This window comes from Bison bison, unplaced genomic scaffold, assembly GCF_000754665.1.
Source record: "Bison bison bison isolate TAMUID 2011002044 unplaced genomic scaffold, Bison_UMD1.0 scf7180017864162, whole genome shotgun sequence".
Classification (NCBI taxonomy): Eukaryota; Metazoa; Chordata; class Mammalia; order Artiodactyla; family Bovidae; genus Bison; species Bison bison.
In genome coordinates, this window is record NW_011494734.1 from 649,993 (window position 1) to 665,560 (window position 15,568).

The 15,568-nt window shown below is 40.1% G+C and overlaps 2 protein-coding genes across 8 annotated transcripts in view; one reads left to right on the top strand and one right to left on the bottom strand.

Moving 5' to 3' along the window:
- Positions 1–7,065, top strand: part of KMT2E (lysine (K)-specific methyltransferase 2E) — a 91,514-nt gene extending 84,449 nt beyond the window's left edge. For 6 of the 7 annotated variants that reach the window (XM_010841433.1, XM_010841434.1, XM_010841432.1 and 3 more), the window contains 7 exons: positions 128–184; positions 328–891; positions 2,183–2,472; positions 3,364–3,452; positions 3,556–3,681; positions 3,855–3,952; positions 4,798–7,065. In XM_010841433.1, coding sequence (XP_010839735.1) covers positions 128–184; positions 328–891; positions 2,183–2,472; positions 3,364–3,452; positions 3,556–3,681; positions 3,855–3,952; positions 4,798–6,309 — 2,736 coding nt within the window. In that variant the 3' untranslated portion in view covers positions 6,310–7,065. The remainder of the gene's footprint in view (positions 1–127; positions 185–327; positions 892–2,182; positions 2,473–3,363; positions 3,453–3,555; positions 3,682–3,854; positions 3,953–4,797) is intronic. The other variant, XM_010841436.1, reaches the window with a different exon arrangement.
- A 721-nt stretch (positions 7,066–7,786) lies between these two features.
- The window catches only part of SRPK2 (SRSF protein kinase 2), a gene marked incomplete at its 5' end in the record, with an annotated part of 79,206 nt that continues 71,424 nt past the window's right edge, over positions 7,787–15,568 (bottom strand). Inside the window, one exon of the mRNA XM_010841496.1 lies at positions 7,787–10,941. Within this exon, the coding sequence (XP_010839798.1) occupies positions 10,757–10,941 (185 nt within the window). The remainder of the gene's footprint in view (positions 10,942–15,568) is intronic.

Sequence of the window (15,568 nt, forward strand, 5' to 3'; positions counted from 1 at the left end):
AGGACAATAGAAATAAAAAAGTTTAAAACCAAAGTGTGTGTAGTAGTTTCTCTTAAGTTTTCATTTCTGTAAATATGGGTTTAGTTACATATTTTAATTTTCAATTCTGCTTCTGTCTTTTATGCAGAATATTTCTTCCCCAGAAAGTTCTCCAGAAATTAAGAGACGCACTTATAGTCAAGAGGTAAGGAGATATTAAGAAAGATTTTTTAAATTGGTGGCTTTTTTCTTAGTATCATTATTTTGCTTAAATTATTGGTAGTTTTAATGTAAGTAGCTTCCAAATGTGATTATTTGTGTAATTTTTTTTTTTAATTCTGTAAACAGGGATATGACAGATCGTCAACCATGTTAACGTTGGGGCCTTTTAGAAATTCTAACTTAACTGAACTGGGTCTGCAAGAAATAAAGACTATTGGCTATGGCAGCCCTAGGAGTAGGACTGAAATCAGCAGGCAGTGCCCTGGAGAAAAGGAACCGGTGTCAGATCTTCAACTGGGACTCGATGCAGTTGAGCAGACCGCCTTACATAAAACCATGGAAGCAGCTGCACACGACAGGACTGAGGCTGCCAGCCAGCTGGAGGCTGCTCACTCGGGGCGGGGCCCTCTGTATTCCTCCTGGGTAAAGAGTCCTGAGAGAACAGGCGTTAACTTCTCAGTAAATTCCAACTTGAGGGACCTGACACCCTCACATCAGTTGGAGGTTGGAGGCGGCTTCCGAATAAGTGAGTCAAAGTGCCTGATGCAGGATGATACTAGAGGCATGTTTATGGAAACACCCGTGTTTTGTACTTCAGAAGATGGGCTTGTATCTGGTTTCGGACGGACTGTTAATGACAATTTGATCGACGGAAGTTGCACACCCCAGAATCCACCACAAAAGAAAAAGGTTACAAATTTAACAATTTATAGTCCTTTTAATAGTGTTTTATTCATACTACTACTGAGGGTAATTAATAGTTACGTATTATGTAAGGCATTCATACTTTATTCATATTAAATTATTGATGGTGTACATTTTTAAACCTTTTGTCAGTGCTCCACTGACTAGATATTGTTTGCAGAGAACTAAATTATAAGGATCATGATTTCAGAGATCAAAAACTCAAGGTGATTACTTCACTTTGAGTAACTTTTAAAAAAAACCACTTCCCAACCAAATAAATGGAACTGAGTACTATGTCTTCTTGGTGGTTTCATCACTAAGTCGTGTCCGACTCTTGCGACCCCATGGACTACGGTCCTGTAGTAGCTTGTAGCCTGCCAGGCTCCTCTGTCCAGGGGATTCTCCAGGCAAGAATATTGGAGTGGGTTGCTGTTTCCTTCTCCAGGGGATCTTCCTGACCCAGGGATTGAACCTGGTCTCCTGCACTGCAGGCAGATTGTTTTACCCACTGAACTATGAGGGAAGCCCCATTTGTGTTATTACCCTTATTTTACATAGAACATGAGGCCCTAAATGGAAGAAATGGCCTGTTTCCTCATCAGTAATATCTATAGTATTTTTAGGCCACGGATATAAAAGTATTTTGAAAAGTACTGTACTAAGAGGTATTTTGAAAAGTACTGTACTAAGAAATTAAGTATTATATAAGTAAATAGTTCCCTGATTTACCACCATTATTTGGTTGGCAGACCTACTGAAACAATAAGAATGCCTTATTTCAGAGCAGTGGGAGAAACTACAACACGTATTTATTTGTTAATAGGCTTATTGCTTTTCAAGTCAAAGAATTTTAGTGATGTGTGCTTTTAATTTTTATAACAGAGTCCAGTTGGCAACTTTGTGGGAAGCAATATAGTATAGTGGAAAGAGCACGGGCTTTCAAGTAAGACCTAGGTTCGAATCCCGGCTCCAACACTCACCAGCTGTGTGACCTTGAGTGAGTGAGTTACTCAATTTCCTCATCTGTAAAATGGGGATGATAATATATACCTATTTCATAGGGTTGTTGTGAGGCTTAAATGACATAATGTATGTAAAATCATCTAAATACAATGCCTGGCATAAAGTAGGCATTTGCTAATTGTTTTTTTATTGTTATTTGTTCAGAATCAAATTATTTTACATAATTTTCCTAATGTAAATATAATAATTCTCTTTAGAAAAAAGAATAGATTGTTTCTAATATTTAAAACAAGAATTAAAGATGTGCTTTTCCGTATCTTTCTTGCTTAAGGTTTCTCTATTAGAATACCGGAAGAGACAACGTGAAGCTAGGAAGAGCGGCTCTAAGACGGAGCACTTTGCGCTGGTTAGTGTATCACCTCACACAAGTGGCAACTTGAGCAGCAGCACTGGTGATGGGTGTGCCCACAGGAGTGAAAATGGGGAGCAGGTAGAAAGCGCTGCTAGCCTACCTTTACCAACACCAGCTACAGTTTATCATGCTACTTCGGAAGAAACCAGCAATAACAGTACTGTTAAGGAAGTGTCTGCCAGTGAAAAGAATGAACCAGAAGTTCAATGGTAAGCTGCCTGTTTGAAAAAAAAAACAAAACACAGACCTAATTGGTAACTTTAGAATTACAAACAGTATACCTTCTTATGAAAGTAGTCTTTGTTATTTTATCTCCCAGTCAGTATCTTGGCTCATTTTGAATGGACCTATACCTGTAAAGATTTCAACTATGCTATTCTGCAAAACAACAGATTTTTGTTAATCAGTTACTTCCTGTTTGTTGTTGTTCTCCTAAGGCTAAGCAGATAGCGGTTTGTAATATTAATTTTGACAGATCCTTTTTGCTGATAGATAAGGTTTTAACCAAGATATTTGCCTGTGTTGTTAAAGGTCCATTATATCTACTCCTTGATAATTTTCACGTTTTTCAAACAAATACTCCTTTCCAAAGCATCTCACAATTTGTTTACCACCCTTATCATTACCTTGAAACAACAATCATGTTTAGTGTTTCTTCAAAAGCAATAGAAGCAGCTGGCTAATGAGGGTCTTGGCAAAGGGCAGGAGGCCACATGCATTTTACATTTTGGTCCTCTTACCTCTGAGCTTCCTGCTAGCCTTATAATCCAGACACAAGGTAAATCTGTAAGGGGTATATTTGGTTCCTTTGGTAATCTGAAGTGATGGTCTGAATGTTACCATGCTACCCTTCAACAACCTCCTCTTCACCAAGAACTTGCTTAAGACAAAGGAATGAGTCTGCTTGGGTTCTTCAAATAAAGGATAAAAATCTCAGTTTGGGGAGGTGTTGGGGGTACTATTTTCAAAACTTAACATCAAAGTATTTTCCTTAAAGAGCCAAAGCCTTTATACCTGGGAGGATATGTTGACCATCAAGTGGCAAAAAATGATCTACCCAGCAATAACTTTTAAACTGATGATATGACTTGATTTTAAAGGACGGCCTCAACTTCAGTGGAGCAAGTGAGAGAGAGGAGTTATCAGAGAGCTCTGCTTCTCAGTGATCACCGAAAAGATAAAGACAGTGGTAAGTGAGCTTGTTCCTTTGCCAAAGAGTGGAGTCAGCTGACCGCCCCGCGCCCGTCCTCTGCTCCTAATGTTCTCCGGCTCTGCTTCTGCTTCATCTCTAGGGGCAGAGTCACCATGTGTCCCCTGTTCACCGAATCATGTTCCGTCTTCTCCTTCATCTCATTCAAATCACATTCCCCAGTTGCAACCCAAGGGCCCAGTCCCTTCTTTCAGTGAACTTACGGAAGGTCAGTAAGCAGATGACCTGTCATGGTGGTGGTTTTAAATACCTTTTAAAAGCATAAAGGAGAGAGCCTTTCTAGACATTGGTTTGAATTAATAGAATGTACATTGAAGTATTAGTAAAAGGAAATATTTATCATGTAATTTTACATTTTCTGTGATTCCTTATGCTTTACAGATCCTGATCCTGAAAATCTAGAACCCACAACTACAAATGAATGCCCATCCCCAGATACTTCCCAAAATACTTGTAAAAGTCCTTCAAAAATGAGCAAGGTAATAACAACATTGACCTTTGAACATGGCCATTCTGAAAAGTGGATGGTAAAGCGCACCTGGAGATTTTTCTGCTGTACCCAAGTATCAATTTGTGATTTCTGGACATTTGTCCTATTAAAGTTCCAACGTGGTAAACACACTTCAGCAGCTTACGTTTGCTTCATCAGTTTCACCCCTTCCTTATGCTAGTGTCTAGGAAATTTAGAGTCTGTTCATGAAATATTTGACCAATTAATTCTCTAAAAACAAAAGGTCAGATGACATTCATGTGAAAGAAATGCTACCTCCGTCCTGGATCATGAATACATGATAACCTAATAGGGCAGTAAACTAATAATGAGGCAGTCTGATTTTTTCTTTCTCCTTAAAGAACATCATTATATATTCACATACTCTCATACTTGGATTATCTGTATTTGAACATTGAAAAGGTATTACGAATGAAAACAGTTGGGGGTGGGGAGCAAGTTTATCAACCCTAAGCAGATTTGTCATTACTTTGAGTATAGACATTTAAATTACAAAATTGAAACTTGCCTCAATTGTTTAAGGTGCTTAGGGGAAAAAAATGGAGATTAATGTCCTTAATTTGTGTTCAATGAAAATTTGGGGAATTCAGTTGAAGCTTATTAGCAGAATTTGTTGAACTACTTAAAAAACTGGCTTTTTAGTATCTGAAACCTCTGTAGTTGTCTTCAGACCTATCCTTTTCCCTGCCCCTTTTAAAATGAATAATATAAACATTCATATATTAAATATATAAAATGAATGTTATAGTAACAACAAACCTCAATGTATACAGAATGTTTCATAACTTTAGATAATTTGTTTTCTTTACATAGCCTGGTTCACCTGGACCTGTAATTCCTGTTCAGCCACATGGGAAAATACTTACAAAACCAGATTCCCATTGGGAGGGAACAGTTATTGTATCTGAAGCTGAGAATGGTGTCCACCTGAAAACAGAACTCCATCAAAAACAGCTGTCAAGTAACCCCCAAGCACTTTCAAAGAACCATCCTCCACAGCCACTCGTTCGCTGTTCATCTGAGCAACTTTCACAAAAGCTGCCTTCTGCACCCATGAAGTTGCACTGTCCTCCGTCACCTCACGTAGAAAATCCTCCAAAGTCATCGACGCCTCACACGCCTGTACAGCATGGCTATCTCTCACCAAAGCCTCCTACACAGCAGTTAGGCTCTCCCTATAGGCCTCACCATTCACAGTCACCTCAAGTTGGAACACCTCAGCGAGAGCCTCAAAGAAATTTTTACCCAGCCGCACAGAACCTTCAAGCCAGTACTCAGCAGGCAACTTCTGGAGCATTATTTACACAGACACCCTCAGGACAATCTTCGGCAACATACAGTCAGTTTAATCAGACAAGTCTGAGCAGCACGGCACCACCCCCTCCACCCCCTCCACCCCCTTCTTCTTCGTCTTATTATCAAAACCAGCAGCCCTCTGCAAACTTTCAGAATTATAATCAGCTTAAAGGTAGTCTTTCCCAACAAACTGTGTTTACATCAGGACCAAACCAAGCACTTCCTGGCACCACAAGCCAGCAAACAGTTCCAGGACACCACGTTACTCCAGGGCATTTTTTGCCTTCTCAGAACCCTTCTGTTCACCATCAGACTGCTGCTGCTGTGGTCCCACCCCCTCCTCCACCCCCACCTGCTCCAGGACCACACCTCGTACAACAGCCAAGCTCCCATCAGCCACACTCAGTAGCACATGTGGTGGGGCCTGTTCACGCTGTCACCCCTGGATCGCATATTCATTCTCAAACTGCTGGGCACCATTTGCCACCACCCCCTCCCCCTCCTGGTCCTGCCCCTCATCACCACCCCCCGCCCCACCCTTCCACAGGACTCCAAGGTCTACAAGCACAACACCAGCATGTGGTAAACTCAGCCCCTCCACCTCCCCCTCCTCCTCCGCCTTCCAGTGTTCTGGCTTCTGGGCATCACACCACGTCAGCTCAAGCCTTACACCATCCACCTCATCAAGGACCGCCACTTTTTCCTTCAAGTGCTCATCCAGCTGTACCACCGTATCCCTCACAAGCTACACATCACACCACTCTGGGACTGGGACCCCAACACCAGCCTTCTGGAACAGGGCCACATTGTCCATTACCAGTTGCAGGTCCTCATCTCCAGCCCCAAGGACCAAACAGTATTCCAACACCTACCGCTTCAGGGTTCTGTCCTCACCCTGGCTCTGTGGCCCTGCCACATGGGGTCCAAGGACCTCAGCAGGCATCTCCAGTGCCTGGACAGATTCCAATTCACAGAGCACAGGTGCCACCGACATTTCAGAACAATTACCATGGTTCCGGGTGGCATTAAAACGGACTTCAAAAACATTTTTTAAAATGTTCTGTAAGATAAACTGTATATTTCATATGTACCTGTTATGGTACTTTTTAAAGCTTGTACATGAACCTTTGTATAAAAAAAGAAAAAACACCAGTGCTCTTTCATTGTATTTTTCCCATTTTTGCTTTTTAAATTCCTTAAAAAATGTGCTGTTAAGCCAGTGTTAGTATCTTTTATTTTGTAAGTGAACATTCCAGCTGTTTTTCTGGCAGTAGATTTGATGCTACATGATCTTTAAATTTTATTGTTGCAGTTAAAATTCATTTAGTGAATGTTTTCTATATTATTTTATACATATGCATTAACCACACAGCTAAGTAATGGCAGTATGAGGATTTTCTTTCTATCAGCAGTTCTGTGAGTGCATCTTAGGTATAAAAAATGCAATACAGATTTTTATAGTTTGCTGTGAACATGGCTCATTTTGTTTTATCGGTTATTTGCGAGCAAAATGTAATTTAATGTATAAATGATTTTTAATGTCTCCTGACTGTAAATACTGCATTTCTTTTGCGTACATAATTGCTTACAGCTTTTCTCATTTGATATATAGCATTGTACATACGACAAGTCTGCAAAACTGTGTGATCCTTGTGAAAGTACTACAGTCTATGGCTTTTAATTTCTTTATTTTAAATATACTGTCACATTGAAGCACTGGTTGGGCATTTTAATTCATGTTAATAAACCACAATTATGTCAGTTTTACCAAACTGTCCTGAACAACTTCTGAGATTGGGGTCTGTTTAGGCGCTTGTTTGTTTCTACAAAAGTTACCTTTTCCAGATAGTTTGTAAGGAGCCTTCCATTTTCTTTAGCAACTACTCCCTCAGTTGGACTGGACCACACAAGCGTCAGGAGGCAGGAAAGGCTTGTTCCTGTAATGTCCTACATGTCATTTCGCAGGAGCAAGAGCCATAGGAGACTACCATGCTGCATAAATGCTACAAACATTCAGTATCTGACGCCATACGAAAGGGATCCACTTCATTAAAGCAGCACAGGATTCAGTTATAAACCACAGCCTTTTGAACATACAGAGTATCTCACCTAAAAACAGGAATATCTCACTTGGACATGTTAGCACATGACTGAAGTGTCCTGCTGATGAATCAAAACTATGTGAAAACCTTAAATTAACACAATACTGTCTAGCTATAGTATTTAAAAGACTAGTAGGAAATAAAATTTGTTTTGGGTGTACGAAACTAAAGGAAAAGTAGTATTTCTTAGCTAAGCAAAATGAAAACGGCCTCTCAAGTGAACATTTTATTGTTGAAATATATTATTTTGGAATAGTACTTATTATCGTCTACCTCTCAGGAGGAGTAAGTATAACCAATAGAAAGGACAGTATTTGTCAACACATCTTTCATCATCCAGTTGCTTAATTTGGCACAGTATATGAAATCTGTGTACGGGACAAAAAAGTAGACAGACTAAAAATGACTGACAAGTAATATGTTTTACACTTTTAATTTCCATTTCCTTTTAAAAATAGCTACCTTAACATAGCTTTGCTTAGGGCTCAATCCTGATCATCTTAAAATTTTAAAAGAACTTAGGTCAGCTTTGCCCTCTTTGATCAGCAGACAAAATTCTACTTAGGGTATTCACTAAAGAAACATCTGAGAAGAAACAGCTTTACATCATCTACCACCTGACTGATAGTTTTAAACAGAAGACAAAGTCCCATAATGAATTATCAGTATTCACACTTCTTTAAAAGGACTGTTCGGAAGATTTAATTCCTCATAGTTTTATATTTGCCTACTACATAAGTATACAGAAGCCTTTCTGTAAACTCCATTAATCTCTAAAAAAGTAATGGGAGAAAACTGGAATTTAAGAAGTATCTCAACAGAAAAACAGTTTATCCTGGTTAGCTAGCTATAGATGATCCAAGTACAGGAAGAAGCAAGTTAGTAAATCAGTTTTCACCTAGAAAGTTTATGTTTTTCTGAAGCTCCTATATCCACTTTTCCTCTGCCTTGGGGCAGTCCTAATTTCCAGCCAGCCAGCTTGTGAATCTGCTATAATCACATATGTGATCCACTGCTTGTCATTTTCCATGAAGACTTCACACAGACTAGAGAAAGGAAAAGATAGGACATTCAACTAAAATCACTGAGCTGGCTATAGTGTTTTGCATAACCAGTGATTCTCATTGAGCTTATATGCATTCATCATCATCAAGCCACCAAGAATATGCTAAAAACCAAAGTATACCTAATACCCTTGTATATTTCTAGAACAATTGCTTTTACATTTGTAAACTAGTAGGCTATTTTATAAGTGACAGATCCTAACAAAAGTAATAATAACCTAGACTGTTTTCTAACATGGGCCAAAACTGTATTAGACAAACTATTCAAGTGTGCTATAACCCTGATAAAAATTCTTACAGACTTAGGGAAGACATACATGTATTCCGTGGTTCTCGTGAGAATGGTTCCTGTGCACGTCATGGATGGCATCACTGGTCTACAGCCACTATCTTTCACAGAACCTACAAGGTAACCTGCAGCCTCATTAGAAAAATTTAGCATTCATATCACATAAATGAATGCTATCTTCCACCTCACAGCAATACGATCTAATGCTGACTCCGAAGAGAATTGCGTGTCTCATTCCTTCACAGTGAATAGTTTAAAAAAATAAAACTGACAATGCTCAAAATGTAATCAGCATGTTTTTGATGAAATATGAATGGAAAAGGTTCACAGAGATTCTAGGTACTGAATCTATAGTACAGCATGTTTTCTAGACCCTTGTCATACCCCTTACAAACAATGAATGTTTTCCTCATATTAAGCCTTGATGCATGTTCTACATTTCTTTCAACAGGAATGCTGATATTTCCTTTAATTCTGGTTATACTACATTAAAAGGATAGCAAATGTTTGTTTCTATCACTTCAAATACAGGCCAATGACCAAGGCAATGTCTGGGAAAAAAAAACCAAAACACTTTAATTTTTAAGACAACTGCAAGCACCTCAAACAATGGATTATTGTTACAACACTTGTTATCTTTTCACAATCTAGTTATTGCAAAGGCATATGGATAAATGTTAATGGACAAAGTCAAGAAAAACGAGGCACCTTGAGGAATGTAAAATTTAAAAAAAAAAACAACATTCAATCCACTGATTTCTAAAAGAGGCTAAATGTACCTCTATATATTACATTCTAAAATTGTATTGCCTACTATGGTTTGTGTCCTGGATTCTACAATTTTAAGGAAATGCTTAAACAAAATTGTCTGCAACCTGCAAAGGGAAAATCATTTTCTCAACTTCAATGCATGGAAAGACAATGAAAACGCTAGTAAAATTTGTTGTAGCCACACACAGAACTGTCTCTGGAATGAATGCAGTCCCTGTTTTCTCTGAGATGTTAGTATTCTTTCTTCCCATTGCACTGCAAGTTGTATATACCATACCTTGATTCTAGACAGACATGAATAAGCTTTTCCAAAAAATATACGTGTATTTTTTCATCCCACACACTGAACATGTTTCTCATGTCCAATTTAATCTATGTAGAGTTTACCTTACAGTGCCTGGAGGAAGCAACAGCACGTGGTACTGGGCCACCACATTTTTAAAGGGAAATTGCTCTTTTTCCTTAAAAGTACTTTTAATTAAAAATATGCAAAAATACGAATGGGACCACTAAACTATGATGTGTATTTCAGAACGAGAAGCATGTCCTTTCTTTAAAGTGCCATACAGGGAATGACATAACCTAGAGCCAGTTGTTTAAAATCCAATGCAAAAGGACTGTCATGGAATGAAAAGTTTACACAACTCCTTGGAGCAGTTAAAAGTTCATTACATGCAACTTAGGCTACAAAGCACTCAAGACTGGGTAGCTTTTCTGAAATTTGAGTCCCCATCCCATATTTAATGTAAATTAACATTTACAGGGTGCATTTACATACACTATAGTACAGGAATGATGTCCCTTTGCCAGAAGATCAAATTGTACATTTCCTTGCTATTTCTTGGTTCCAACTTGATAATTTCTTAAGATTGTAAATTATATAGTACTCAGCTAAAATATTTCTTCATAAATAGTTACAAAACCTGCCAAAACACAAGGAGGAAAGTATTTTTCGTTCAAAAAAAAATGACATTTGAATGTCACACAACACAAGAAACAATGCTTAGAGACATGTTATTGTTTTCAGAAGAAAAGTGGGTCAGTAAACTACTAAGCTGAAGACAAGACTGCCCTTCCCCAGGATCACAGTGCACAAGAAGCGAAACGTCAAATGACAGTACCTCAAAGCAAAACAAAGGTCTGAGGATGAAGCCAGCTCACTTGTAATCCTGTTAAGAATGAGAGTCCCCCTTTAGGGCCAATGCACTGGACAACATGTGCCAGATCAGAATGGGTGAGTGCAGAATCTGCTAAGAATTCAACCAAGGATGCCGAAGGCATTCGCCTGCTGAAGCTCGTTTTTCTGGAACCATTTCTAGCATCGGGATCAGGAAATCTGTAAACTGTGCAGCATCTTCATGGGGCCAGCCATACTTCTCCACAAGTACATCAAAGAGGCTCCAGGGCTTCAGTTTGGTGATGTGCCGCAGCTCTCCTACAGGGAAGAACAGGCAACGTCAAGAAAGCTTCTCAAGTGCATTTCCCATTGTTGGTCCAGCTGAGTTCTTTACAATAAAGCAGATACTTACCTTTGCAACACTACACAACAAGGGCCAGCTTCCCCACTGAGGAAGCTCGGTGAATGTAAACGGGTTCATTTAAAGGGAAAATTCATCTGTATCAGTTCCAGGTTTCTTTAAATAAGCAGAGCACGCTGAGGACACTCAGAGTATTTTCATTTGCTAAGATGGATCCAGGTACTCTTCAACTTGGGACTCTTTGCAATTTGCTTATTTGCTTAGAAAAAGCTTTAAGATACATGCTATTTTAAACTCCTTAAAATAGACTTTTTTTCCTGCAGGTTACCATGAAAAGAAAGGGGAATCTTTTTATCTGGAAGAGTGCTAATGAAGAGAACTTTGGGTGATGTATCAATACTTTATCTCTACTGTCCAATATGGTTGCTGCCAGCTCAACACAGCTACTGAGCACTCAGGATGGAGCTGGTGACTAAGGAACAGAAGTTTAATATTTAGTTTATATAGCTACAAGTAGCCACTGGCTACTGTTACTGGACAGCACAACTCTAGAGTCCACCCAAATCAAAATCCCACTGATCTCCACAAATCTGTTCTAAAATCTATCAGACATCAATTTATAAAAAGCCTTAAGTTATTCTTTTCAAAATTTTCTAACTGCAGTATGAAAAGTGCCAGTCATGAACAGCCCTCTTCATGTCAGAGTGACTGACATGCTAGTAAATGGTCTGAGAACTGTAATAGCCTTTTTCATAATAGGAAAAAAAGTCATTTTAAGTCAAAAGGACAGGATGACTGTCATGAAGAATAACTCATTTTCCCTGTTGGAAATGTTCACAGGAGGTCCCACAGGACCTGCACACTGCGAGGCCACCTCCATGCCCTGGGGCCCAGGCTGCTGACAGGCACCTCACACACGGGCTGGGCCAGTTCCTCTCTCCGGGGATGCCCGCTGTGGCCTGAACAGAGCAGGGGGGCTAGCACACAAATCACGCCCAGAGGGTCAGTCCTACGCTCACAAAGGTCTTCTCAGGAGGCCTGGTGTGTGACTCAGAGTAGAGGCACACCCCTCCTCTTTCTTTAATCATAGATAAGGTAAAAGAATATCCCAAAAGACAGTATCACAATGTAAAATAACAAAAGGAAAAACCACTTGTAATTACCCCACGATGACTTCCTTTTGGCCTAGATGCTTTCAACCTACATTCTTATGAACTGGTCTGTCTACGGGGTTGTCATGATGTGCACACAGTTCTGAACAAAGAAATCACAAGACTATATCTCTGGGAAAGGGAGAGGGTGTAAGTAAGTTCCTGACTCCCACGTGAGGACAGGGCTCATAGCCAAGCATGGAGACCAAGAGGCAGCTGTCTGCCATCTGAGAGGAGCAAGTGTTTCCTCTCCTGGCAACAGACAGTCTCCACGAGAATAAGTGGGAGCAACCAATGAATGTTCACCCCTTTACCCAGAAACTCCTGTTGTAGGAATCCTACCTAAGGAAATAAACCCTGGCCCCCAAATATGCTCACTGCAAAATTATATTATATACTCACAAAATTCTAAGTGTTCAGTCATCAGAGAATTGTGGCCAAAAACACAGCCAGACCCAGTACATATACTTGGTGAATATTATTTAATATTACTCAGTAACATGGTGGAAACTGTATGGACACATGTTAAGTAGTAACAAAAGTCAAAACTACATTCTAGGGACTTCCCTGGCGGTTCGGTGGTTAAGACTCCACATTCCCAGTGCAGAGGGCATGGGTTCAAACCCTGATCAGGGAACTAAGTTCTCTATGTTGCCTGGCATGGCCAAAAAAACCAAAACTATGTTCTACAAATGATCCCAAAAGTAATTTTCAAAGAGCCATAAAGATGGAAAGCAGGCGCCCCCAGACATCAGCTTTGTTTAAGGTTGTTTCTTCCTCTTTCCGCATCCTCTCTAACGCAGCTCCCCTGATTCTGTAGTGACTGCTGATGTCACCGGGACAACGTTAGCACAAACTACGGAAGCACACAGGCAACGTGGCAAAACCCACCCACAGGGGACACTATTCTGTGCCGAGTGGGGTAAGCGCTCTCCAGGTTTGCCAATAAGAGCAACTGCTGAGCACGAGCTGCTCAGAACTGGGAATCTACTCCGGAGGATGCTGTTCTCAGACTAAGCTCCATGAACAGGCATCCAAGTACACACAATCTTCCATGAAAGGAGAGCTGCTTCATCACGAGATGCCTTAAAATCTGCATAGTAACAGGAAAACCACACAAGGCAGGAAAGCTATACTATCAACTGATAAAGATGGTTCCAAAAGAAATCCTAGAATATCTGACACACTTCTGACCAGGTAAACCCATACAGAAAACTGTATGTACAAAGATACTGAATACATAACAATATTGCAATAATAAAACAGTGTGTTGCCTCTAAAATGAACAAATATGTGGATTAGAAGGTAGGTGGGAAAACGCTACAATGCCAAGAAACACAGGTAATGTACTCACCTCACCCTGTCATCATATGTACAACTTATGTTCAACTGCATAAGCAGCAGCAGCACTATCTTATACACAGTTGACAGAAGTTACTTAAAAACAAACCCTAAGCGCCCAAACTCACACAAATTCACACATGCAGTGGCCTTCCTGGTGGCTCAGGGGTAAAGAATCCACCTGCAATTCAGGAGACCCAGGAGACATGGGTTCAATCCCAGGGTCAGGAAGATCCCCTGGAGAAGGATATGGCAACCCACTCCAGGATTCTTGTCTGGAAAATCCCACAGACAGAGGAGGATGATGGGCTGCAGCCCACAGGATCACAAAGTCGAACACGACTGAGCACACACATTCCTAGAACTGCCAAGAAAAGGCTCCTTTGATAAGGGAGGGCCTCAAGTCCACTCATCAGCTCCAGTCTGACCCATAACACTCAAGAAACACAGCCACCCCCATTCCCATCACGTATAATACAAAACAAAAATAAAACTATCAGATAATAAAACATTTTTAAAATATTTTTTTACTATCTGTCCTACTGTACAAATAGCTTTTACACCTTGGCAATTTTTCCCCCTAGGAAAATATATCAAGATATGTTTTGTTGAAACAAATTGTGCCAATACCAAAACACTTGACTGTGACAGTCTTTACTTCTTAAACCGTTTCCAACCCTTTCTTGCTTAAAGAATGCCGAGTAACACGTACCTGTCCCTCGGCATCGAGCTCTCAGACACATGCAGGCCACCTGGGTGCCAGCAAGGCAGCGCTGCCTCTCAGGCTTCCTGACCTGCTCTGTGGGCAGAGCCTCCCGACACGTACACACGAGGAGACTGCCGGCAGCAGGCCTGAGGAGGGGTCCTCCCTCGGAGTAAAGGTTCGGGTCGGCCACTCCGCATGCCAGCCCCTGGCTATGAGCTCTTGCTAAGGAAAAATATTAAGCACTTCTGTTCCTCTTCTCTGGAGTATTATTTTAGGTGACTTATGAAGGAAAATATATTATTTTCAGAATTAAACATTCCAGAATTAAACACACAAGCATGTGAGGTTTTACACCACACACAGGGGACTATAAAACAAAATCCTGGTACTGTATTACTGGTAACTAAAAAAGAAACCATGATATAAAATAAATTAGGACAAATTTCAGTAGCATACACAGAGAAAGGAAACCTATCAGTAGATACAGGTACTAAGGAAGACAAAAAACTTAAAAATTCTGAATAATTTCCTACAAAGTACATGTAAGAAAAAAAAAAACAAAGTACATGTAAGTAAATATTTGAGGTCAAATTCTAAATGAACCCTACCTCCCACACAAATAAAAATTAACTCAAATGGATCCTAGACCTAAGCAGAAGAGCTAGAGCCATATGTTTTTAGAAGAAAACAGAAAAATAAAATTTTCATGACCTTGAAGTAGATAAGGGTTTCTTAGATATTAGATTAAAATATCAAAAGCACAAGTAACAAAATTAAGAAACAGAAAACTGATACTCAAGTATCACATGCACATTCAAGAGAAATGAAAAATTATATCTACACAAAAACTTGTACATTAATGTTCACAGCAGCATTATTAATAGCCAAAAGGTGGGAACAACCCAAATGTCCATCAACTGGTGAACAGGAAAATCCGATGTGGTCTGCTGCTGCTGAGTCACTTCAGTCGTGTTCGACTCTGTGCGACCCCATAGACGGCAGCCCAGCAGGCTCCCCCGTCCCTGGGATTCTCCAGGCAAGAACACTGGAGTGGGTTGCCATTCCCTTCTCCAATGCATGAAAGTGAAAAGTGAAAGTGAAGTCGCTCAGTCGTGTCCGACTCTTAGCGACCCCATGGACTGCAGCCTACCAGGCTCCTCCGTCCATGGGATTTTCCAGGCAAGAGTACTGGAGTGGGGTGCCATTGCCTTCTCTGCCGATGTGGTCTAGTTACACGAAAAAAAGGATGGAGCACTGATTAATGTTACCCATGGATGGACTTGGAAAGCATGAGAGTAAATGAAAGGAGCCATTACAAATATCAACATACTTTATGATTCCAGCTATATGAAAAAATCCAGAATAGGCAAATTCATAGACAGAGAG